The following is a 26,599-nucleotide window of genomic DNA, read 5'->3' as shown; positions in this document are numbered from 1 at the left end:
TGGTTCTCATTATAAAGGAACAACATGGGCAATGCGCTGTGATCACGTCTGACTATGATGAGAGTGTGTTGATAAACAATGTAATACACAATGAATGAATAAAAAGAGAAAAATATTTTACTTCTAAAAATGAAATACATACATCACACACAATACATTAAACGTATTACATGAAACATAAAAATATAGATGGATCGAACTAATGAAATGCAAAAGTGTAAATGGGTTAAAAATTGCATCAATATATAAGCTTGAATCAGAAAATGAATCCTATTGAGCGAGAAAAATTGATATAGTGGAATGTAACAGATCAGATCAATTGTATCATTTCCATGGATTAGAATTGATACTGTCTCAGTTCTTTTTCACACTGTTTAGTATTACTGCCTTCTCACACCTGGAATAGATGTAGGTTATCCATATATATGAACTTTGGTTAAAAAAATATATTGCTGGCGTCCCAGCATATATTTGTTGTTTCTCCTTCATCCACTAGGGGACACTGGAGCTTCATGACAGTGGGGTATAGACGGTGGGTTGAGTTGAGCCTGGCACTTTAAAAATCTACAAGTGTGACTGGCTCCTCCCCCTCTATGCCCCATCAACCCCAGTTTTTAGAATGTGCCCGAGTAGAGCCGGTGCACAGGGGCTGTCTCCAGCCCTTATATTAATTTTATATAGATAAAAGAATCAAAGTCACAAGAGGACAGGCAGACTGTTAGCTGTGACAGTCTGCCTGCATCGTGGGAGCCGCCAGAGAGGGGACCACACGGCTACTGCAGCCTGTGTCCGGTCACCCTATGGAGGGGAGGCTGCTATAGGCAGTTAGGAGTCATCAGACTCAGCGGGGCCCGCCACAGCTACCACTGGCTTGTGTCCGGGTCCCCGCTCTCCCCTCACTGCCCAGCGCTCTGGCCGCAGCAGCCCGGTGAGTAGCACACCTCTCCTGACTAGCAGGAGAGGTGAAAATAACTGCTGGGTCTGAAAACAGCGCGCGGCTGTCAGCCCCGCTGTCAGTTGCCACGCTGGTGTTGTGATAGAACACCGGCGCTGGCTGTTAGGTAGGCGCGGTCACAGCAGTCCTGCCTCTGCGTGCCGGTGCTTGTGTAAAAGGCACCGGCACGGTTATCACTGGCGGCGGTCGTGCCGCTGGCCCCCGCTGTCAGTGCGGGGACAGAGAGTGAGAACGTCCCACTGTATAAGTGTATGCCGCGCGCATACAAAGCGGCGGCCATTAGGAGGAGGAGCTTATGGGTCCCTCCTCCTCTTCCTCCTTCACTGCCTGGGCTAGTTTGGCGCGCTCTGAACGGGAGTGGCGCCTCAGACTGCAGGCACTGAGCGGAGGGGGAGAGAAGAAGACTGAGAGCATCTACAGGGGGTCTGTAAATACAGAAGGTGGTTTTAACTACTTTCTGGTCCTATTGACTGCTCCTCCCTTATATGCCTGTCTGCCCCTGTTACTGAGTTGCATTATTCTTGAAATTCTGCTCCTCCTATACTGCTCTGCCTGCAATTTGAGTAGCATTATTATTGAAATTCTGCTCCTCCCTTATTGCTCTGTCTGCTCCCATACTTGAGTAGCATTATTATTGTAATTCTGCTTCTCCCTATACTTCTTCTGCATTCCTGAATTGTATGTGGTGCTTGTCTGTGAGTACATGATGACATCCAGGACAGAAAAAACTGCATCACAAAAGCTGTTTGCCTGCACTAAGTGCAGGAAGAAGTTTACCCATGCTCGCTCCGAAGGGTCTTCCCTGTGCGAGACGTGTGAAGCAGACAGTGCTAACACGCAGTCTGTCACTCCCTCCTTCATAAATAGTTTGGCCGGGGTCATGGCGGACCTTTCTTCTGAATTAGCCGCTTCCCGTAGGGAACGGGAGTCTGCCAGAGATCTACCTGGCACATCTCACCCTTCTTTTCTAGCAGAACCAGCGTGGGCTCAGAATTTAGTCCGCTCGGTGAATAGCCTTGCTCAAGCGATGGGTTCTGCGTCTAAAGCTCCTGAAGCTACGGTAAGTCGCTCATCTAAAAAGAGGGCTCTTCCGGCGGTTCTCCAGTCGGATGAGGATTCGGCAGCGGATCACTCGTCTCAGGAGGAAGGGGAGATGCTGGACGAATCAGACGTAGAGACTTACTCACAAGAACCTGAGGCATTGCAGGGTATTGACGCACTCATTCTAGCGGTAAGGGAAGTTCTTAAGATTTCTGGCCAGGAAGCTCCAGAATCGTTAGAAGACTCCTTATTTGCCAGGTCACAGAAGATGGGCGTCACATTCCCTGTTTCTCTCCAGTTGGATGAACAGATGACGGCAGCCTGGCAGAATCCGGACCGTAAATTCCAGATTCCTAAGCGTTTTTTCTCTCTTTACCCATTTCCTGCGGAAAATAGGAAGAGGTGGGAGACCCCGCCACCTGTGGATTCTTCGGTTTCTCGGTTGTCAAAGAAGACCACGTTACCTGTTCCAGGAGCTACTACATTGAAGGAAACCTCAGAGCGGAGATTAGAAACCACTTTGAAATCCATTTATACGTCCGCAGGTGCACTTCTCCGGCCGGCCTTGGTAGGATCTTGGGTCAACAAGGCTGTGGAAAAGTGGGCGGAACAATTGACTGAGGGTCTTAGATCCAGCACTCCGCGGAGTCTGCTGTATACTTAGGAGACATGGACAAATGGATCTCGCTGGCCACTGGAGGTAAGAGTACTTTTCTACCTTCATCAGCACCTCCTCCGCGTCGCTCGTTTAGGGGACCTTCCTTTCGTTCCTTTCGAGCATCGGCAAGATTTCAGGGACGATCGCGAGGTTCGTCTTCAGCGGGGCGAGGAGGCCGTGCTAGAGGACGTCAAGCAAATATTGGCCGCCGTCCAGATCCCAAGCCAGCAGACAAGCCTGTGGCATGACGGGCTCCCATCCCATCTCGGAAATCCGAAGGTGGGGGCTCGCCTCCAGCGTTTCTCGGAGGTTTGGAGACGGACTTCTCCAGACACTTGGGTTCGAAATCTGGTATCTCAAGGGTACAAGATCGAGTTCGCTTTCACTCCTCGGCGTTATTTTACAACAGGTTTGCCCGTCGATCCCTTGAAGCAACTAATTTTGCGTCAAGCGATCGAGAAACTTTTGCTGGCCGAGGTCCTTGTGGCGGTTCCCACTGCACAAAGACAACAAGGGTTTTACTCAAACCTTTTTGTGGTTCCGAAACCAGATGGGTCAGTCAGACCCATTCTGAATCTGAAATCCTTGAACCAGTATCTTTCATTTCACAGGTTCAAGATGGAATCTCTCCATTCTGTCATTGCGGGACTAGAGGCAGAAGAGTTTCTGGTGTCGATAGATATCAAGGACGCCTATCTGCATGTCCCAATTTGGGTTCCTCACCAGGCTTTCCTCAGATTTGCCATCAGGGAAGCTCATTTCCAGTTTCAGGCCCTGCCATTCGGTCTCTCGTCAGCTCCCAGGGTATTCACCAAAGTGATGGCCGTCATGGTGTCTCACTTGCGCTCTCGGGGGGTGACGATAGTTCCGTACCTAGACGATTTACTCATCAAGGCTCCGACGGCAGAAGTCCTTTTACACCAAGTGTCCCTTACACATCAGATTCTCATTCAACATGGATGGATTGTGAACTTCCAGAAGTCTCAGTTGATGCCGTCCCAGAGACTTCAGTTCCTAGGAATGATTCTAGACACTGTTCTGCTTCGTATATTCTTGCCAAGGGACAAGGCCATAGCCATACAGGAGCTGGTTCGTCTAGTGCTCAGACCCAGGAAAGTATCTGTGCATCTTTGCATCCGTCTCCTGGGGAAAATGGTGGCTTCCTTCGAGGCCATCCAATTCGGCAGATTTCACTCCAGAATATTTCAACTGGATCTTCTGTCTCAGTGGTCCTTGCTCTGGTGGCTTCGGACGGAGCATCTGTTAGCGGGTCGGCGCTTCGGAATTTGGAATTGGACCTTGGTCACCACGGACGCCAGCCTCCGCGGATGGGGAGCGGAGGTTCTGGACAATCACTTCCAGGGGCTTTGGTCACAGCAGGAGTCCCTCTTACCAATCAATGTTCTCGAACTGCGGGCAGTCTACAGAGCTTTGATACAGGCTGCTCCTCTGTTACGAGGACTTCCGGTTCGGATACAATCCGACAACGCCACTGCAGTGGCATACATAAATCGCCAAGGGGGAACCCGCAGTCGGATGGCAATGAGAGAAGCCAGTCGCATCCTTCTGTGGGCAGAAAGACACGTAGAGGTCATTTCCGCAGTGTTTATTCCGGGGGTCGACAACTGGGAAGCGGACTACCTCAGTCGTCAGGATCTTCATCCCGGGGAGTGGTCCCTTCATCCCAAGGTCTTTCATCAACTGGTTTGCAGATGGGGGAAGCCACAGATAGACCTGATGGCATCTCGGATAAATCATCAACTACCCCTTTACTGCTCCACGACCATGGATCCGGCAGCGGTGGGAGCGGATGCTTTACTGATCCCTTGGCCGTACAGCCTTGTGTACCTGTTCCCACCGTTTCCGCTCCTCCCTCGGATTCTCAAGCGGATCAAACGAGAGTCGTCTACCATCATCCTAGTGGCTCCGGATTGGCCTCGTCGGGTTTGGTACTCCGATCTTTTATTCCTTCTGGCAGACGAACCTTGGCCTCTTCCGCTACGATCGGACCTTCTACAACAGGGTCCATGTGTGTACCCGGATTTACGGCGGCTTTGTTTAACGGCGTGGCTATTGAGACCACCATCCTAAGAAGCCATGGAGTTCCTAGGTCGGTCATTCCTACCATGCTTAGGGCTAGAAAACCGGTAACATCAGCGCATTATCATCGCATTTGGAGGGCTTATATCTCCTGGTGTGAAGGTCGTGGATCCTCCACTTCCTCTTTTCATTTACCACGTCTTCTTCTTTTTCTTCAAAAAGGCCTCGATGCGGGGTTACGCTTGGGATCGCTTAAAGTGCAGATTTCTGCTCTTTCTATTTTTTTCCAGCGTCGCCTAGCTCTGATTCCGGAGGTTCAGACCTTTTTTCAAGGGGTACTTAGAATTCAGCCTCCCTTTGTGCCACCCACGGCTCCTTGGGACCTGAATCTTATTTTATCTTTTCTTCAGTCATCCACCTTTGAGCCTTTGCAAGAGGTGGAATTGAAGTATTTGACTTGGAAGATGATCCTTTTATTGGCCCTGGCTTCGGCCAGACGTGTGTCTGAACTTGGAGCCTTGTCCTGCCGTTCCCCTTACTTGATTTTTCACGAAGATCGGGCGGAACTTCGTACCCGGCCTTCCTTTTTGCCCAAGGTGGTCTCGGGTTTTCATCTGAATCAGCCGATTGTAGTGCCAGCGTTGTCGGACTCTTCTGGGGATTCTCACTCCTTGGATGTGGTTCGGGCACTTCGCATTTATGTGTCCCGTACTGAGGGGCTACGTAAATCAGAGGCTCTATTCGTCCTTTATGATGCTAATCGGCGTGGCTGGCCTGCGTCTAAACAAACTTTGGCCAGGTGGATTCGTCTGACTATTCGTCAGGCATATGTTGCTTCTGCTCGACCACCGCCGGTATCCATTTCTGCGCATTCTACGCGCTCTGTGGGTACTTCTTGGGCGGCACGTAGAGGTGTCTCGGCTTCACAGCTTTGTAGGGCAGCGACGTGGTCTTCGGTTCATACTTTTGTACGTTTCTACAGATTTGACACTTTTGCGGCTTCTGCTTCAAATTTTGGTCGTAGTGTCTTGCAGGGCGTTCAGCACTCTCCCCCCCAGGAGGGTAGCTTTGGGACGTCCCCACTGTCATGAAGCTCCAGTGTCCCCTAGTGGATGAAGGAGAAAACAGGATTTTGGTACTTACCGTTAAATCCATTTCTCCGATTCCACAGGGGACACTGGACGCCCACCCAGTGCTTCTTGCCTGTTCTCAGTTGCTTGTTCTGCTTCAGTTCTGTTGCAGTTTGGTCTGTTTTTATTGTGTGACTGTTTTTCACTGCAGCCTGCTGTGTTCTTGTAGTGTGTCAGTATGTTGGATGTTTCTTTTCCTGTTCTCCTTCTCTGTTCTTCAGTCTGTTCTCCGTCTCCTCTCGGGCTCAGTTCTTTAAAACTGGGATTGATGGGGCATAGAGGGGGAGGTGCCAGTCACACTTGTAGATTTTTAAAGTGCCAGGCTCAACTCAACCCACCGTCTATACCCCACTGTCATGAAGCTCCAGTGTCCCCTGTGGAATCGGAGAAATGGATTTAACGGTAAGTACCAAAATCCTGTTATTTGTGATAACCGATTGGAGTGAAGTGACTCCTATTGTAGAATGAATATTCCTATATAGGATATGTCCATCTGCACAGTGTAGAAAAAGCAGCAGACAAAAGGTTGTCTTTCTCTCCGTGTGTATGGGGAGAGAAAGTGTGTCTTACCGCTCACCGGATAGATGCAACAGCGCTCTCCCAAATCAATGCAGTCTCTGTGGGGAGATAATGGTCAGCATACCGTGGTATCGGTAACTCCGTTGGTGGCGGCTGTTCAATCAGCTCCAAAATCCCGCTGACAGAGTAAGTGTGGCAGTGTTCTCCCGGGTAAATATGATCATACGTCATTGTCGTTCAATCCTTCCACTGCTTATCACACACCTGTACCTGCACCTTGGAGAATTTTCGAGCTGACCGCACAGGCAGCGGAGAAATCAGTTTCACGGAGCATCACCATCCAGCTCCCTACAGCGATCATATTTACCCGGGAGAACACTGCCACACTTACTCTGTCAGCGGGATTTTGGAGCTGATTGAACAGCCGCCACCAACGGAGTTACCGATACCACGGTATGCTGACCATTATCTCCCCACAGAGACTGCATTGATTTGGGAGAGCGCTGTTGCATCTATCCGGTGAGCGGTAAGACACACTTTCTCTCCCCATACACACGGAGAGAAAGACAACCTTTTGTCTGCTGCTTTTTCTCCACTGTGCAGATGGACATATCCTATATAGGAATATTCATTCTATAATAGGAGTCCCTTCACTCCAATCGGTTATCACAAATACAACAAATATATGCTGGGACGCCAGCAATATATTTTTTTAACCAAAGTTCATATATATGGATAACCTACATCTATTCCAGGTGTGAGAAGGCAGTAATACTAAACAGTGTGAAAAAGAACTGAGACAGTATCAATTCTAATCCATGGAAATGATACAATTGATCTGATCTGTTACATTCCACTATATCAATTTTTCTCGCTCAATAGGATTCATTTTCTGATTCAAGCTTATATATTGATGCAATTTTTAACCCATTTACACTTTTGCATTTCATTAGTTCGATCCATCTATATTTTTATGTTTCATGTAATACGTTTAATGTATTGTGTGTGATGTATGTATTTCATTTTTAGAAGTAAAATATTTTTCTCTTTTTATTCATTCATTGTGTATTACATTGTGTATCAACACACTCTCATCATAGTCCGACGTGATCACAGCGCATTGCCCATGTTGTTCCATTAGTATCTTAGTGGGAGTTCACAGTATACTCCTAGCAGTTGCAGCTGATCCCAATTGACAATTTTGTATTAACAACACTAGCGCCGAGAGTTGGGTAGGAATCTACCCTCAGTTCTCATTATAAAGGAAATTATTTTTCTTTGATAATCAGGCAAATTAAATATGTCGCAGTGAGTCAAAATTTGATATATTGTGCGAGACAAGTATAATGTTATTACAAAAGAGTAGTTATATTATAATCCCCAAATAGTGTGGTTATTAAGGTTATTTTAGACCTCAACTGGGCCTCAATGCATATAGCAGTGTCCCGGGCCTGTCTGCCATTTATTGTCAATTACAACTTAGTTTTATTTGCAGAATGAATGTGTCTCTGTCTACCCTGCACACATACTTCCTATCCTAAATATTATTATGGGCATGCTCTTAAAATAGGATGTATTCTTCATATAGAGTAGCAATGTATGTACAAGAACTTTGGACAACATAACATAGCTGCAATTAAGTAGAATTTATGTTGCAACGGCTCTTTGCAAGTGGAACTTTTTCCTTTTATAACATTTAGGTTTGACTTTAAAAAGTCTAAACTGCTTTTTGAGAGCTTCTCAAACCAGACTACATCCATCAACCTGGTTTCCCATTCTATGATGGCCTTTGACACTCGTTTTGCTGGACACAAGCCACCCGTTGCCCACAAACCCAATGTTTTCAACTGCATCCTGCAGCCATCAAAGAGCATCAGCAACCCCGGCTCCTTACAGATTGAGTTACATCACCGGTAAGAAAACACCTGGATTTGGGTATAGCTGCTAAAGACATTCTCCAACAATAATCTTTACTTTATGTTTACTAGGCCATTCTTTAATATCTATGATTATTTTCATAGTGTTGCTAATATTATCCTGTATTATTGTCACCTGCATTGTACACAATAATCATATATTGTCATTGTCTTTGGAATATTTTAGAGCTGTTTGAGTCTGTCCATGATGTAAATTCCATTGAAGCCTTGCTGTGAATTCAGATTTGGCCGTTGTACCATCTGTTGAGTCTTTGCTGTAATGTCTAGCCTTCAGCCAGTTCTGAAAATTGCAGAAAAATCCATCTTTCATAACTGGCTCATCTAGGGGATGTATACAATTAAGCGCAAGTTCGGGTGACTTTGTGCGTAACCTCCCACTAGCTGATTTCTGTTTGCAGTTTATGGCGGTACTTTATATATTAAGCTGGGTACACACTATGCAATCCGTTGTACGATATATAATTTCGGTGCGGATTTGGGACTATATATTGTACGGATCGTGCAGTGTGTATGCCTTATCTATTGTTTACGATGTTAGTTCATTGCGAAAGACGCGCAAAACAGCAGATGGGACGATACAATTAACAACTCCATGCGATATATCGCGCCGTCATACATTGGATCTTATAGTGTCTACGGCGTGTGCAATTCATTTACATTGTGTCATTCCATTGCTGGATACATGCATCGTATAGTGTCTACCCAGCTTTAGTCAGAGTCTCTATACATTCCATGTTCTTGTTCAGGTATATGCATTGTGTAAATGTCTACAGCTGTTACACTGTAACTATGTACATGATTCTTAGAAACTTCCCAAACCTGGGAAACCTGTCCGACTATCAGACTCCCTGATTTAGGCATCTCCTGTACCGAACTCACAACTGTCTAGGTTTTTTTTTTAAAAGTCTTCCAAAATCTCTGTACCCTTCACTACTGCACTTTTTACATAAAATTCCAGTACTCCTATAGTTCAGTTGACTTCCTCCAATTCTTATATTGTACCCAAACCTTAACATCCTGACCAAATCTTGGAGCCTGTGCGCTTTAGTTGTTACCCTACTCTTCAAGACTTGTCCTCATCTAGTTTTCTATTAGACCTTTATCATTGTCATGTTTTGCAGATCCACAAAGGACACTTCCTGCTTCACCATCGTCCTTAACAACCTGCGCGTGTTTTTAATATTTGACTGGTTGGTGCTAGTGCACAAGTTTCTGCAAACACCAAGCGAAACAAAAAAATTCACTCACCACCGTTTCCCAGACGAAAGAAGCAGTACCTCTTCGCCAGTGCTTCCTAAAACGGTAAAATCTGGGGTTGTGACGAAGAGGTCCTCCATACAGATCACTCCCGAAAAGCAGCTGGAACTTAAGATCAATGTAACTGGTGAGAAATCTTTTTTTTTTCCCAAATCCTATCAATACAGTTTTAGAAACGATGAAAGCTGTATAATGCCTTGTTAATTTATTATAAATTAAGCTTGTATTACGGATGATAGAAAAACAAATCATCTACTTAGTGTTGGTTACACGTTGTTACACTGTAATAAAGTGATTGGCCGGCCAATGTATGAATAAAACTTGTGTGATACTTTGTTCGTCTTTAGGAGGTGGAAAATGTTACTTTGTTTACAATCCCAACTTTCGGCTTGTTCAAGGTGTTCGATAAAAATAATATACTTAATATGATGCATTTAATATTTGTTTTAAGAGCATTGGTACCATAAGAAACCATAATCCAGAAGGTCCTTCCCTTCAGATGGGGGCAGTCAGAATGTCCTAAATTCTGCCCGAGTTCTGAAATTAAAATTTGACGGATTTACAGGGGTAGTCAACATGTGGAACTGCACATCCCAGCATGCCCTGCCACAGTTTTAGCATGTCATGCTGGGATGTGTAGTGCCACAACAACTGGAGGGCCACACGTCGAATACCCCTGATTTAGTAGTTGGAAACTACTTGATTAACTAGCCCAAATTGGACTTGTCTTAATGGACAACTCAATCTATTATGGATTGTTTGTTGATTAACTGTTACCCCTTACATAGAGCAAAAAAAGGACATTGCTGTTACATCACGCTGAGAGTTGATTCTGGGGAAAATCATTCATAGCTCTCTGGACATCTTTCCCAGCATCAAGTAACGGGGGGCTATAATCTGGAAATCCACATTATCTGTAGGTCTGGGGTTATTAACAAAAACTAACGGTGAATTTGTACTGTAAAGGGATCCATTGTCTGCATGCTGTAAAGACCGCCATTTTTGTGGGTTGGATGGATTGATTGGATCAGTTATCATGAGAAAGCAGTTTACCAGATCATTAAGAACCAGTACCATGAATATGTATGTCTCAGTGATGTCACTAGTCCATAATAAACGGATAGCCTGCAATGTAAGGGTCATCTGAACCTTTCTGCCTCTGGTGTGTGTAATTAGAATGGGCATTTTAAAAGAGTATTCAACCCCAAGATGATCATCATAAGTAGATCTAGATCTGCAGAGAGGATGCAGTGAGGTTCTGGTGATAACACAATCCAGCTGATAGGTGTGCCTCAGATCTTTCTAGCCTGGTGGTGAGGTTACACGCATCATGCTTCTGGGGCTCTCTGCACTAGGGGAAATCCTTCCACTGCTCTGTCTCTGTTTTGTGTCATTATCAGCCATTTGTTTTCTATGCTTTTATGTGATTTGAGTCTGTCTAAAAAAAATATATATATATTATTTTTACAGGAACGGAGTTTGTTGTTGTGGAAGATGCATCTTGTGTTGACACAAATGCCATAATTCTGAAAGGAACGACCGTTCTCACCTACAAGCCCAAACTGGTGGATCGGCCATTTTCTGGCAGTTTGTTCGGGATTGAGGTAAGACGTTTTATTTGTAATCTCAGCTTGTTATCTGCACAGAGCACGGGTGCCCTAATAAAAGTGAGGAAATTAGTAACCAACACAAGGGGCGGGTGATGATCATTTCCTGGCAGAACCGAGGCAGAACGGGAGAGATTGAATGGGTAAATCAGCTCGGGTCTTGATTAATAACCCCTATTATTACCGAGGCAGTCACCTTATTATGTGACCATCACTGTGAAGAATTAATTGTTGTCTATTGGTACTTAGGTGTTTTCCTGCCGCTTGGGTAATGAACAGGACACGGCTCTGTCTATCATTGACCCAGTTCATGTGCAGATGGAGCTGGTTGGAAACTCAAATTACCAAAACAGTTCTGGTCTCATGGATGCGTTTAACACTGAGGATTTCCCTCCAATTCTTGAGGTATAACTGGAAAAGCCGTTTTCATTTCATGTGTGTTTGTGCTTAGGGAACTATCGTAGCTCATTATGTTGGTCGTCAGATGACAGATTTATATTTGCCAAACTTTGAATGCAGGTATGATTACCATATTATGGCTGCGATATCGTTACCTTCACTGAAGGTTTATTGTGTAGTAGGACAATGCCGGTCTCCAAGGAAGGCTCTACTGCTGTCAGGTATAGACGATTCCTATCACACCCTGAAAACCAATGCCAAGGGCATGCAGTGACATATTGGGAGATTTATCAAGCTTCTAATGAGCACAAGTGGAGGTGTGGCCATTGCATCCAATCAGATTTTAGATATTTCTATAATGCATTCTATAAAATGATAGATAGTATCTGATTTGGTGCTATGAGCAACTTCTCCTTTTGTCATCTTTAGCTTTTCTGCTGTACCAAGCCCTGTACTGTCAGTGTGTTCTCAAAGCCTCCCGTTAGCATTATATACTAAGGGCCTAATGCAACACGGATCGCAGTTGCAGCAGGGTACGCAGTCGGCTGATTGTTGCGTACTGCGCATGAGTATGCATCTCAGTGCGCAGCGGCTACAGTGCGATTGCACTGCGATCACGCAGAGCACGGTAAGCCATCGCAGAGTGTGTGACGGGTAGTCAGCGTTTGGGAGTGGTTACGGGGGAGTGGTCGGAGAAACGCAGGCGTGTTGTAATTGTGCGTGAGGGGCCAATGTTACTCGATGTTCCCGATGTATACGTAGGACTGCAAGGTATTACGGATGTGAGATAGTGGTAGTGGGTGTCTCTATGCTGGCTGTGCAATGGCATTGCAATAGCATTCATTATGATATTTTCGCAGTGGGTCTGCATGCGTAGTCACAACTACGATCGCAATAGCGATCCGTAGTGAATCAGGCCCTAAGTACTTAATGAGGTTTCCCATAGAGCTGTTACATTGTACTGGTTGTTAACGCACTGGAACGCTACAGGCAAAGTTTAAATTGTCACATAATGAAGCAGCAGTCAGCTGGGCTAGCGGAAAACAGCCTACTCTTGCCTTGTCAACTACCGAAGCGGAGTATATGGCACTCACAGAATCTGCCCTACTTTATTTTGGAACTGTCAGCATTAACCATATGCCAGCTGTCCTTTTTTATGGTCATCAAATGTAAATTTTTCTTTTGCTGTTTACTGTTATGGTGGTTATCGCATCTGCCGGGAACAATTTAATTCATTACCCAGCATTTAGATTCCATCACAGAGAGTTCTAAAATAGAAGGCACAAGAAGAGGACACAAATTATTGGTATACAGTATTAGTATTAGAATATATACTATTGCTTACGTATATATAGTGCAGCCATATAGAAAATATTGAATTGTTCACCTCAACCCCTTCCCCAATGGAGCTTACAGTCTCAATTCCTGACTATTTTGCCCTGAAGAAGCGGACACTGCGAAATACGCGCCGGCTTTCTAAATCTGTGTGCAGGCTCTACCGCTGTGTCCTTATAACATATGATATAATTTGTTTATATAGTGCCCACACTGTGTATCACTTGCCTGACCTGGAAGGGCATATACTACAGTGACACAGTATGAGGGAGCTATTAATCCGATCGCATTGCTCCCACACTGTGTATTACTTACTTGACCTGGGAGAGTTTATATATACAGTATATGTAAAAATAAAAAAAACAGTGTGAGTAAGCTGTCATTTCAGATATATTAAAATATGTCCATAGCTACATACAGATGTGTCCTCATACATCTAGCCTCCTTGCTCGTTAAACAGCCTTTCTAATCGCGCCATGCCGTGTGTGACTCGGTAGCGCCGAATGTGTCTTTGTGCGACTTTTTACCTTCAAATGATTCTTATTCACACAGTGATGCGAGTAGCTAGCACAAATGATATGCAGCATGCCTATATTCTGTGTGTGACTGCGGATGTATCTGCACGCGAAATACTATGCTACAGCATCGCAGCCACTGATACTGTAACGTAGCATTTCACATGCAGATACCCCCGCAGTCACACACAGAACATAGACGTGCCGCATATCATTCTAATCAGCAGAAGCTGCTTGAGCTACTTATTCACATCTCTGTGTGAATAAGATGCATTTGAAGGTAAAAAGTCGCACGAAAGATGCTCTGCTCTACCGAGGCACACGGAGCTCCTGTGTTATGTGTGGCGCAACTTGTAGGATAGATGTATGTGGACACATCTGTAATGCAAAATAGGATTGTGGTGGGTGTGTGTCAGCACATAGCACCTTGATTACATTAAAATCCTGGAAGTACATTAATGGCATTTATATGTGGTAGTGTTCCTTCTGACGTGTGACAAAGAGGGAGATTACTCTCTACAACACTAGCAATGATATTTGTGGACACACAATATCCTGCCTAAACCCTTGAAGACATTACCCAATATATAATCAAAGGATTTTTCGGATGGTGGCTACATGATTACCGTTCATTTTGATAACATTGTCACGCAATGTATGTTACATATCACTGTGTAAATCCCTGGGGATGTCTGTTACTCCCACCCTCATCTGATAATAAAGTATAAACTTCGCAATACAATATACAATGTATGAAAGAGACACTTAGGGGTATATTTACTAAGGTGAAAGTTTTTAGACGTGAAGATGTTGCCCATAGCAACCAGTCAGTTTCTGCTTAACATTTAACTAGCACCTTCTAGAAAATAATAGCTAGAATCTGATTGGTTGCTATGGGCAACGTCTCCACTTCTAAAAACTCTCACTTTAGTAAATTTACCCCTGATAGCGGCATTCCTGCACACAGGAATTTTTTTAATAAAATTTTCTATCTATATTCACACTTCTTAGTATTATATCACAGTCCATTTAATTAATGGTATTTTATTATATGTAATAAAAGTTATATTTTATTAATTTCTCTCTCTATGCACCACAGTATACAAATTCTAGTCTTTGAAAAAAAAATGTGTAACCTATGAATATGTTTTTAGTTTATGGGAGGAAGCCAGTGTCTGCCTGTAGTAATCAGAGCCTCTGGGTCTTATTGGTGTAAGTATGGAGTGCTCTTTTCATTTGCATTTATTTTGTTTGCCATTAGATCCAGTTACAGACATTGGACATCCGACTGTCATACAATGATGTACAGTTGTTCCTGGCTATTGCGAAATCCATTCCTGAGCAGACCAGCCCCAGTGTACCAGTCTCCAATGCTGCCCCTGTCTCCAGCAATACTTCTGGCAACGTCAAGGAAACGGAAAGCTTACCTGTGAAAGACACACAGAGACATGTGATGGATCCTATTCTGGGTAAAGCCAAAGGAAAATGTTACATAAGACATGCTAAATGGTGGGGTTCTCCCAGTCTGAGGAGGGGAACGCAGGCAGAGAAGTTTTTGGACTATTTTGGGCAGCTGTCTTTAATATTGGTGCACAGTGGGGCCCATGTGGTGTTGACCGTTTGCCCATTTTGCAGAGCATATCATGTGTGTATTTACACTGTGCATGATCTGTAAAGGCCCCCATACACGGTGAGATTCAAAGTTGGTAAGATCAGTTGTAAGATTTCCCTTGAAATTCTTCCTTTGAAATTCTTCATAAGATGTGGTCATAAGATTGATCATTAAGATCATAGGATAAGATGCATAGAAGTGTATCACATCGTACATGATCAGTTGAGATCTCTCTGCAAAACCATCTGATCTGCGATCCAACTAGATGACGGCGAGGACGCGCATCGGGGTCGCAGAAGACTCAAAGTACAACTCTTTTCAAACCATTGCTCTGTCCAACTTGTAGAAAAATCGTGTTAAAAATCGTCCCGTGTATGGCCAGCTTAACTGAGCATACGCAAGTATGGGCAATGCATCACCACTAGCAACTGAAGTGTCACATAATGGCATGATGACGCCAGTGCGGACGTGGCATTGTCGGCAGGAGGCGTAATTACACCAGTTTTCAGATGGATCTTTTGCATCAATGATGGGGCTTGTGCAAGTGCGCAATGATGGCGATGGCTGCTGTAAAACCATCTGCGCACATAGGGGCGGTCTGCTGACACAACTCTGAAACAGTCCCTGTGTCTTTTATGCTGGGTACTCACTGGATCGATATCAGCCCGATATGTCATTCTGATTCGGTTGGAAGCGACATATCGGGCAGATAGTTCAGTGTGCGCGGTCGTTAGCGATATCTTCTGGTCTGCCGTGCTGCTTGGCTAACAGGACGATATCGCAATGCGGCGCCCTGCAAGGTTATAAAGGACGGAACGAGGGATCGTTCTGATGTGTACCGCTTATACGATATGTCGGCCAGTCAGCCGCCCTATTGTCCAGGTACACATTGCTCCAGTGTGGACCCGGCTTAAGGCTTGCTTACAGGATGTGTCTGCGATTTCTGAAGCACTTTTAGTATGGGATGATTACTTATATGTTCTACAGTTAATGCAAATATGTTGTAGCTAATGTAAACCTAGGACTGTTATAATGTTGAGTAGGTTTGTTCTTATTTTAGTCATTCACATTGAACACTTGGGCAATGCAGACCTACTGTATGAAGAAAATAATATGCGGGAGGGTTTTAGTATCTCATCACGGTTTATTTATCCTCCAGAAAATAACCTCGCCCGGTTACAGGAACTGGGATTTGCCTTAGATGACTGTCGCAAAGCACTACTGGCTTCTCAAGGTAACTCCGGCCTAAAGTTTTGTTCCTGATGTTTCACCAGTCTGCTTTTACATCATCACGTGTTTTGTTCATTCATTATATCTGTAGGCTGTTTGTAAAAGTAACAATATACCTAATGTAGTTAATAGAGTTGTTTTTTTATAATTATTTGTTTTTCAGTCATAGGTGCTGAGACACTTGAATTATTTGCTTACAAATCTTTATTAAATGTGTGGTTTCAGTATCGTTTGACAGTTCTTAAATTCCCTGTGCAATGGTTTCTTCCTCCTTCTAAGGTCAACTCAACAAAGCTGCTACGTGGTTATTTAAGAATGCCGAGCCTCTGAAGCCGAATCAGAAGACTAACGGGGCAGGGGCTTTGCGCTGGATCTCTGGGGTGGAGCTGAAGGCAGACAGTGTCTGTATCTGTTTCATTGATGACTGCATGGATTGTGATGTCCCCTTAGCAGAGATCACCTTTTCACGTGAGTAGATGTGCTGCTCATTGTGTCTCCATAAATGTTGATTAATTTTGTATTTATTTGCCGACGTGATTCTTATACCAGATTTGCATTATTTGTAATAGGTTTATTAAAAACTGTTTCTCTGTATATTGTCTGCCATGAATGTTACGACCTGCAGCCTCTTTTTACTTATGTAATAAGCAAACTAAAATTGGGCCTCACATTTGGGAACCTTTGGAGGCCCACGTTTGCCACGACCGAGGCAGAAATGTGTTGCCCTTTGCACAAGTTAAGTTGCTACTCTATAAACCTTCTGGTCTTGTCATCTAGGGTTTCTGTTGCTCCAAAGTATATGCATAGTGCCCCCGCATTCATACTGCAGTGACATTGGGCTGTGTTATCATTCCATTCCTCTCAGCCGGCAGGTTTTTGCTCCAGGTCCACCGCAGGTCTGCAAACTGGGGTTCTATCTCCTTCCTCATTCGAATGCTCACCGGCTCATTCTGGACAATCTTTCCTATTCGTGCCTTGAGCACCAGGGGGTGGATGGTTCAGTTCACATTATTGTGCACAGACTTTATCACAATTCGGCCCTCTTCGGAAGGTTTGTTTGTTTTGGATGCTTCGGCTTCACAGTTATGGACTTTCCTAAGTCACTTGTTTCAGGTATTTTCAATAGGTGCTGTATCCCCACTTTTGCAAGGTCTCCCTTGTTTCCTCGTCTGCAGCTTCAGTTCTGGGGGTGGCCTCCAACACCTCTTTCCAGCGGTGTTTTTCTTGCGGCGGACAGTGAACGGACCCAACCAACCTTGGTCAATGGTTTGGTTGGTGCCTCGTCCATCGACCGTGTGGTAACTTAGGTTGTTGGGCATGATGGTCTCCAATTTGGGACCATTCAGTGGATCTGGTTCTACTCGCGGGAGTACCAGGGGTTAATTTTACAAACTTTGAATGGGTTGCTCGGCATCCCTCTCATCTTGGTCTCATCTTGGTCCCGTTCTGTCTGACAGCACTTGTCACTCTCCATTGATGGAGGGTTTTCCATTCTCCTCCTCCAGGTCCAATCCTTGGTCCTTCGGGATTGGCTCATTGTGACCATGGCTGCGGGTCTCCTGGGCTGAGGTGCCGTGAAATAGCCTTTCGGCTTCTGGGCCAGCTTCTGTGGATGGGTCACCGTCCACAACGGCTCGGCTGTTTGATGGACTCGAGCTACAGGCCATAGTTCTGGCTCTATTGTTGGCCCTGTCCGTCTTCGCTGGTCGGTCGCAGTCGGTCCGACAAACGACCCTGCAATGGCATAGGTTCGTCTTCTGGCAGGCACAAGAGTGCGGCGCCGATGCCGCAGTCTTTCCGGTTTGGAGACCTTTGTTACCCCTCTCTAAGCGATAGTCATACCGGTAGGGAGAAATCAGACGGTGGTCTTCTTCAGCTAAATTTAAGATTTTCCCAGGACAGTGGTCTCTCCCTCCAGTGGTCCGCCTAACATTCAGGCGTAAGGCCTTCAGCGGGGGAATCTCATGGCCTCTCTGCACACTGTTCCCTCAGGTCTCCAGGGGCATTGAGGCTTCCCGAGTTAGGGTAATCCTAGTAACTCCAGGCTGGCTACGCTAGTCATGGTGCACTGATGTTCTCCCAAGGTCGGTAGGTCCGGGGTAGCGTATTCCACTTCGTCCAGACCTGCTGCTACTAGGCCCATTTCTACAAGGGCACTTCCTTGGTTGGTTTTCGTGACTGGCCTTCTGTGACTGAGAGTGAGAAAGATGCAGGTTTTTCTCTCTCGCGGTCAGTACTAGGCTGCGAGCTCGGACTCCGTTTCCATCTCCTGCTTACCTCCGGGCTTTTAAACGCTACCTCTGGTGGTGTAACCGTTACGTGTTTTCGCCTCACGTTTCTTGGACTTACTTATGGAGGGTTTGGAGGCCGGTTGACAGCTTTGTTTTGTGACGATACAGGCTTTTTCTTTCCAGCAGCGTTTGGCTCTTTGTCCGAGGGTCCAAACCGTTTTTACAAGGTGTGCTGCGTATTTAGCTACCGTTTTGGGATCTTAATCTAGTCTTATCGGCTCTCACCCAGGCTCAATTGGCGTTGTTAGATTCAATGGATCTTCAGTTTGTTGCTTGGAAGCTGGTCTCCCTTAGGGCTATTGCCTTCCCTCGGCATAGTTCTGTGTTTAGGGTTGGCAAGCCACTTTTTCTTGTCTTCCATGACGATTGTATGTTTGCTCCATACAGGTTTTATGTTCCAGCTGACACTTGCTTCGGCCTTGTACTTGCACAGAGACCTCATTCAGAGGCGGTCGTTAGATGCAAGCGGTCGCACAGAATCAGGGAGGCCGCTTGCATCCTGAACGGCCGCCTCCTTGTCGATGATTGTTAAGCTGTGGGTTACCACCCACAGCTTAACGACCGACCAGATTGATGGTCGCGATGGTAATCACCATCGCGACCATCGGGGATTACGACCGACTCTGAATGAGGTTCATTGTCCTTCCGGTTCTTCCTCCTTCGGCGACTTCCCGGAACTGGGATGATCTGGCTCTGCTATTTGGGCTGAGCTCTGCAGATTCCCTTGGACACATCATCTTTGGTACGCCGCACTGTTCTCTACGGGTTCTTTATGACCCGTGGGATCATAGTTGGCCGGCTACTCAGCAGACCCTTGCGCGTTGGATCCGCTCAGTCATTACTCAAGCCTATTCTGATGCGGGGCGGCCGCCACCAGACCGGGTGTCAGCGCCTTCCGCTAGGGCAGTGGTGATGTTATGGACAGTACAACGCGGGACTTCAGCAGCACAGGTCCGTCGTGCAGCTATCTGGTCCCCTGTCTGTACATTTGCTCATTTTTATGTTTTAGGTTTTTGCCTCTGGCGGCACCCATTTTGGGCGTACAGTTCTCCGGTCAGGCAGCATGAGCATTCCCTTCCCTGGGGGCGGCTTTTGACCGTCCCATGGTCCAGTGTTCCCCAGCCTTTCTGCAAGAGAAAATTAGAATTTTTGGTCAATTTACCATTGAATCATTTTCTCTGAAGCAGGCTGGGGAACACTGCGATTCCCCCCTCACGCACAGCCGTCTGAGGTGTTTGGGTCTTAACCGGTCTTTTCCCTACTGGTTTGTTTGGTTGTTCTAACAGTTTAAACACTGTTCCTGCTAATCCTCTCCGGACCCTTTTAAAGAAGTACTGGCATTGTGGGATTGCAGGGGGGAGGAGCTTAGGTTTTAAAGCTACAGTTTAATGCAAGTTCTAGCTCCAGCCCCAACCTACAATCCCATGATCTAGTGTTTCCCAGCCTGCTGAAGAGAAAAGGATTCAACGGTAAATTTACCAAAAATCCTATTTTAATATTAATTTTTTTTCTTTTTAGGCCTCAATTTTTTCCAACATTTGGTGTCCAATCCCGACGGCTCTGCCAAATTCACCTTCTCTGGCGACTACTACAACCGTGAGCTCTCAGGTATTATACTAGTTTATTTTAATTTAGACATTGATTACATTCTGTAGGTGCGGATGGAATAGATGTGTATTAATGACCAGATACACATGGTCAGTCTCACAGGGATTTGGTTAATGGCTGTCTCTATTGTAAAGGCCGTGTATCTGGCCTTCTTAGTAAGACTCGTAGTAATTCAGCTTGCAGAGTACCATTGTCATACCTAGTGTTCACTCTAGCTCCGGCGGCAGGCAGGGTGCCGGAGCTAGAGAGGGCAACTTTGTGCGTGGGCGAAAAGGGGGCGTGGCCATAAAAGGGGGCGTGTCTATAAGACGCGTCCCCTTTTTCATCATACTTGGGGGCATGCCCGGCACTTACGGACATGCCGGGCAGCCCCCAAGCGCTGCAGACAGGGAGAACAGATGCCGGGCGCATGCGCCCGGCGTCTATTCTCCGGCGGTGACCGGGTCACCGCACATTTCTCCACCCGCGGGACACTGCGTCCTGCGGGTGAAGACTGCACCCGCTACCTGTGAGGGCAGGGTGCTTTTTGCCCTCCTTCTGGAGGGCAGGGTGCTTTTTGCCCTCCAGAAGGAGGGCAGGGTGCCACACCCTGCTAAAACAGCCTAGCGGGAACGCTACATACCTCCTTCCTGTACACATGTAAATTCATTGCATATTGGAATATTTCCTGTAAGGCAATCCTTTTCAGATAAAAGACAATGTTCTATTTGGATTTGTGTTGCTGTTTGGGATGTAGTCGACATCTTGCCGGTCACAGTCCCAGTGGGAAAGGTGGGTTAGGGTTAAGGGGAAGATTAGGGTACTTACCTGCAGGTGTCGGAATTCTGATGGCTGCCATCTGACCGCCAGGACCACGTACCCAACCCTGCTGTTTATGTGGCTTTATAGAGGTCATGGGGCTGCATATTTAGCGACTTGAGCAGGCCGCTGATTGCCTGCAGTTTAGCTTACAAGTAGCCTTTGAAAATTTCACACCTCATTCATTTCTGATTCATTAATATAGATTATTTTTATTCCAGGTTGGGAGCCATTTATTGAGCCATGGCCTTGTTCAATAACCTGGCAGCAACAGGAAGCCAGCCGCCTCCATCCGTCTCGTCTGAAGCTTGATCTGAAAGCCAGGCAACGATTAGACATAAATATCACCTCTATGTTAATAGGTAGATAACATGCTGTTATGGTAATGCCTAGGTCACCATGTCCAATGTCTATGGGTAATGGGAGGAAGTCTTATGGTTGTGTCTTATGGTTGTGAAGGCAATAGAACCATCTCATCTATAAAAGTGAACCTATACCTCCACATTCTACTGGGAATAAAAAGTGGTATAAAAGTTGCATTTGAGAGTATTGTCTAGAGCTGTTGTGACCAAACTTGGGGCCTGATTCAGACCCGTTCGCTATCTGCGTATACTCGCTAGATGCGTATGCAAATTTTCAAAGTGACGCCACAGGAAGCGATAGTTTGCCAAGGCATAAGCACGCCCACCATGTCTTAGCGAGCGGCCACTTTGTGTATGTGTACGCCCAATCGCACAGGCAGAGCTGCCCACCAGCAACACGTCATCTCCAGGAAGTGTATTAAAACATTGGTACATCGAGCACCATCGGATGTGAACGCAGTGCTTGAGGTAGCTTTAACCTACCGCAAGCATTGTGAGGAAATCGGTGTTAAAAAATGGCAAGTGACGTGTACTATGATGCTGCCTGTTAATTATGCACGCCTCTAAAACGGCGTTGAAAAACTCAGGCACTCCTGTGTTCGCATCTCCAACCCCAGTTATTAGTGTCCTGCCCCTGTTACCACCCACAAACGGCCTCTCCTGTCACTCATTACCCTGGGCTGCCTTTGCTGGGTGAGCGAGAGGGATGCAATCGCAGTGTGTAGTTCGCGCAGAACGAAGCGTATGCAAAACATCAGGCCGCGTGCAAACGGCTCTGAATCAGGCCCCTAGTCTTTACGGACCCCGAACAGTTCGTTTTCCAGATCTCCTAGCTGGTGCACAGGTGTGTTTATTACCAACGCATTTGAACAGATCCACAGGTAATCTTGAAAACAAAAACTGCAGTGTGCATCATATAAACCCACTGGATTCCTTCACTTTGCTAATTGTATTGTATGTCTGACATGACCGAACATAATCTATCTTTTACTGTGACTAATATATGATTATCCTTTATTACACACACCCATTATTTCACTTTTATATATGCTTAATTCTCTCCTCTGACAGTTTTTTGCTTTGTTTTTTGTCTGTGATCTGTTTATTATTACAAAGTTAAGGAACAGAAAGGAAGTAGTTACAATATATAATTACCTTTTCACATATTTCTATGCAGCTTGTAGCAACTGATTGTCCTTGTGTCTCCTAGAGCAATATGTGAGCACTAAGGAGTCCTGGATGGCTGATTACTGTAAGCAGGAGAAAGAGGCTACAGTGGAGACCGCCGAGGAATGGATGGGCTCCTCTGTTGATCCTCCGTATATTGGACCAAGTGGGTAGTTGGCTGGTTTATGGATTTATGTGAATGACCAGATTGAGCGTTTAGCCTTTCTAGACGGGCTCATGCTTTTGTTGTTGTGCTTTCTCTTTACCTTTGCTCCTTCCAGCGTATATATGTGCAGTATTCCTCCCTACTACTTCATTGTTCTGCTATCTCCCATTGATATGTACTTGCTGACTTTTTCCTCTCCTGTCTGTCAGGCCTTCCTCTATCCTACCTTAGAACTAGGAGCACAGCCAGTCTGACTAACCTAGAACATCAGGTCTATGCTAGAGGTACAGTACTAAAAACATAAGGGGGCATATAAAAAAATGACCTTGTTTATTGCTAAGTTTGTTTTTCTAATTGGCAGTACGCAAAGCAGATATAATAAAGGTTTCAGGTTGGGGTTTTTAATAACATGACCAACATGTTTTGATCTGGCCGCATTGCTTTGGTGTTGCAGGGAGTACCCACAAAATCCGGACTGGCAAACACCTTGGACTTCATACAGAGTTGGATGCAACTTAGCAACAGTGGCTCTCGCTATGAAATGCATGGAAGGAATGCGTAAATTTGTACATAGGCGGTATAGGGTGCATCTTTGGGAGCGGACCGTTCCTATCCATACACTTGGATTAATACCTGTCATCATCCACAGTGTACACTAAAACCAGCCTACAGCTGTAGCTACATAAACCCATCTTCAAATCACCCTGTTTGTCACGCCACAGACTTTGCGACTTAGCTATGCCAAGCAACTTATTCTTAACAAGTGTTATTGTGCTATATTAATCCTAAATACACTATTAGTGACTTAGGAACATGTTCAGTTATCCGCGGCACTTACCGTGCGGCTGCCGCACTGCCCTGAGCTAATCTGTTATTGCTGCTATCCTGTGCAGTAAGACCCGGTGGGCGCACGTAATGCAGATTTTTCCTCGCAGACTCAGGAGTTGCGAGGAAAAATCTGCTTTATGTGCACCCTGTGGGGCTTACTGTGCAGGGTAGCTCCATAGCTCCAGCCACTTTAACCCGGGAGCTATGACTTAACACGCATTAGCCGCCAGCTTACTACGGGTGGAAATTGGCAAGCAAATGAATAGCTGCGGGCGTTGAACTCGTGTGTTGCAGCTGCATGGGTAAGTGAATCTGCTCCTAAATCCACCATTAGACGTTTAAGATGCCAAAATCAGGAAAAAGTACGTAATCTGGGTAAAATAGGCAGTATACAGTATAGGGCACTATAGGACACTCTGTCTTTTACCCATATTATGTACTTTTTTTCAGAATTTTAAGTTTTCATTCATTCATAGTGTACTAAGGGCCTGATTCATTGCGGATTGCAGTCCAACTATGATAGTATGCTAATCCATTGCGATCGCTATGCCGTCGCAGCACTACACAGGGACGCCCACCTTACCTTACACACAACCGTAATGTTTAGCAAGACTGCAAAACCATCAGTACAATCGAGTACCATCGCAGCCTCACGCACACTTGCACAACCTTTGACCTTACTCAGAAATTGCTAACTTCATCACAAGCTATGAGGCCTCAGGCTGCGTAGGGCATCACAGTGGATAATTTATGCACGCCCTTGCAACGGCGTTTAAACGCACTGGCGCGCCTGCATTTCCCCGACCACCCCTCAGTCACATCCACAAACGGCACTTCCTGTCAATCACTCTGCGATGGGTCTGCGTAGGCACAGCGATCACAGCCCCGATCGCAATGGCTAGTTTGCGCACTCGTATTGTGATGCATACGCATGTGCAGATTGCAACATTTGGACGATTGCGTGTGTATTAGCAACAACAATCCTTGCTGAATCAGGCCCTCAGTTGCTAATAGTGTACTAAGGGCCTGATTCAGAGCTGAACGCTCTTACCAGAGTGCTCGCTCTGAATCAGGGCCCTCCTCCATGAAAATGGAGCGGCCTCCTGGACGCTCGTATAGCTGTGGGTCACCACCCACAGCATATGCGAGCGGCCAAAAAGATGGTCGCGATGGTCTTGACCATCGCGACCATCGGACTTGCGACGGAGACCCTGCGGTAGGGTCTCCCTGCCACAAGCCCTGGAGTGATTTTGGCTCTATCAGAGCCAAAATCACTCCCACTAACATCACTAGGGATGTCAGTTGGACCTGCCCCAGACGGTAGGCGTTCCCATGGGAACGCCTCCGTCTGGCAGGCATGCCCACCAAAGGGGGCGTGCTGTCAATCAACATCGACAGCACGCCCCCTTTTGGTGCGAGACCCGGAGTGATGGAAAGCCCGTCGCTCCCCGGGTCTCGCGCCTGCGCACGACGGAGCTCCCTCCGTCATGCGCAGTGGGGAACATCGACCCGCTTGCGAGCGTACTGCCGCTCACGAGCGGGTCTGAATGACCCCCTAAGTACTGTTTTTAAGATTAGCATTTTTTGTTGCAATAGAATTGGTGTAAATTAGCAAATGAAGCACAACACGAGTCACTCGTTTACAGACTGACGCCATTGTTATGCTTAATTTACTACTTTTAACCATTGCTGCGCCGCAAAAATATACTAATCCTAAATAAAGTATTTAGCAGACTATTAACTACTTAGGGCCTGTATCATTCTGGATTGCAACTGCAACAGCGTACGCCGATCGGCGATGATGCGTACTGCGCACGCACCGCAGTGTGTGTGTGTTAGCTTTGCGATTGTGCTGCGATCACCTACGCAGTTAAGAATCCATCGCAGAGTGAGTGACAGGCTGAGAGTGTTTGGGGGTGGTGACGGGGGAGTGGTCTGAGAAATGCAGGCGTGTCTGTCCGTTTGAACGCCGCTGCGTGGGCGTGCATAAATTAGCTACTGTGACGGCATACGCAGCCTGAGTGCTCACTGCGTGCGACGAGGTTAGCAATCTCTGAGTAAGGTCTGACCTGCTGTAATTGTACGTGAGGGGCCGATATTACTCCATGTTCCCGATTGTATACGCAGGACTGCAAGGTATAGCAGATGTGAGATAGCGGCAGTGAGCGTCTCTATGCTGGCTGTGCGATAGCAGTCATTAGCATATTTTCACAGCGGGTCTGTGTGCGTAATCGCAGCTGCGATCGCAATAGCGTTCCGTAGTGAATCAGGCCCTTAGTGCACTATTAGCGACTTAGTATATTAGCAAATCAAGACGCAAAATTCAGGAAATAGTTCTCAAGCACGGGAATCGCTACCCATGGCGAAGCATCTATGTAGCGCCAGTCATTTCGCACCATATGGCGCAGAAAGGATAGGTGTATGAGGACACATGTATATACACATCTGGTGCCAACGATGCCTATTTATGCCTCTATTGAACTCTGCATAGCTCGCAGTGGTGTCACCCACCCTCACTGAACTATGCCTATGTGCCAAGGCCCCATTACAGCCCAGTTCCACCTCCTTAGTTGCAATTGGAGATGAAACTTAAATGAGTAAACCCTGCATTGCTCCCTACTTGCGTACGCTTTATCCCATAGCATGTGCAGCTTGAATAGCTGCAAAACGCATCAGTTCAACTCTGCAATGAGCCCCATGTGTTCAGAAATCCAATTATTCAGACGTCAAGTCAAGCAACTAACTCTTGCGATGTGTAACCACCATTACCCCACTTGTACTCACTTTTATATATGTCCCCTATAAAATACAGATAGAACCTTTCATTCTCCTTCTTGATTGTTGTGTTTAAATATCTCAAACTTTCTTTTTCTTTTTTTTTTTTCTTTTTGTACAAATGTGTTTTATTTTATTTATTTATCACAGATGTGTTTTTGTTTGGCAGAAGCGTGTGGGTTTTACATGGCTATTCATTTATTGTCTTTCCTTCCTGTAGTTGAAATGAAGACGCCAAAGCGCAGGCAGCCATTTGTACCATTTGCGCTGCGGAACCACACAGGCTGCACACTGTGGTTTGCTATCTTAACTACGACCCCTACACGGTAAAGTTCAGCTATAACTCTCCTGCCTGAGATTTCATGTATT

General features: G+C 45.9%; 1 protein-coding gene across 1 annotated transcript in view; it reads left to right on the top strand.

Moving 5' to 3' along the window:
- Positions 1-26,599, top strand: part of VPS13D (vacuolar protein sorting 13 homolog D) — a 265,234-nt gene that overhangs the window by 72,430 nt on the left and 166,205 nt on the right. Inside the window, exons 30-41 of the mRNA XM_088455788.1 lie at positions 8,044-8,256; positions 9,402-9,664; positions 11,008-11,141; positions 11,394-11,549; positions 14,655-14,862; positions 16,165-16,239; positions 16,515-16,703; positions 20,045-20,134; positions 21,154-21,294; positions 22,505-22,627; positions 22,837-22,911; positions 26,451-26,556. Of these exons, the coding sequence (XP_088311914.1) occupies positions 8,044-8,256; positions 9,402-9,664; positions 11,008-11,141; positions 11,394-11,549; positions 14,655-14,862; positions 16,165-16,239; positions 16,515-16,703; positions 20,045-20,134; positions 21,154-21,294; positions 22,505-22,627; positions 22,837-22,911; positions 26,451-26,556 (1,773 nt within the window). The remainder of the gene's footprint in view (positions 1-8,043; positions 8,257-9,401; positions 9,665-11,007; positions 11,142-11,393; positions 11,550-14,654; positions 14,863-16,164; positions 16,240-16,514; positions 16,704-20,044; positions 20,135-21,153; positions 21,295-22,504; positions 22,628-22,836; positions 22,912-26,450; positions 26,557-26,599) is intronic.

Source organism: Taudactylus pleione, unplaced genomic scaffold, assembly GCF_031769625.1.
Source record: "Taudactylus pleione unplaced genomic scaffold, aTauple2 ptg000671l, whole genome shotgun sequence".
Classification (NCBI taxonomy): Eukaryota; Metazoa; Chordata; class Amphibia; order Anura; family Myobatrachidae; genus Taudactylus; species Taudactylus pleione.
The sequence above is the reverse complement of the archived record's forward strand: the minus strand, read 5'-3'. Positions and strand labels throughout refer to the sequence as shown.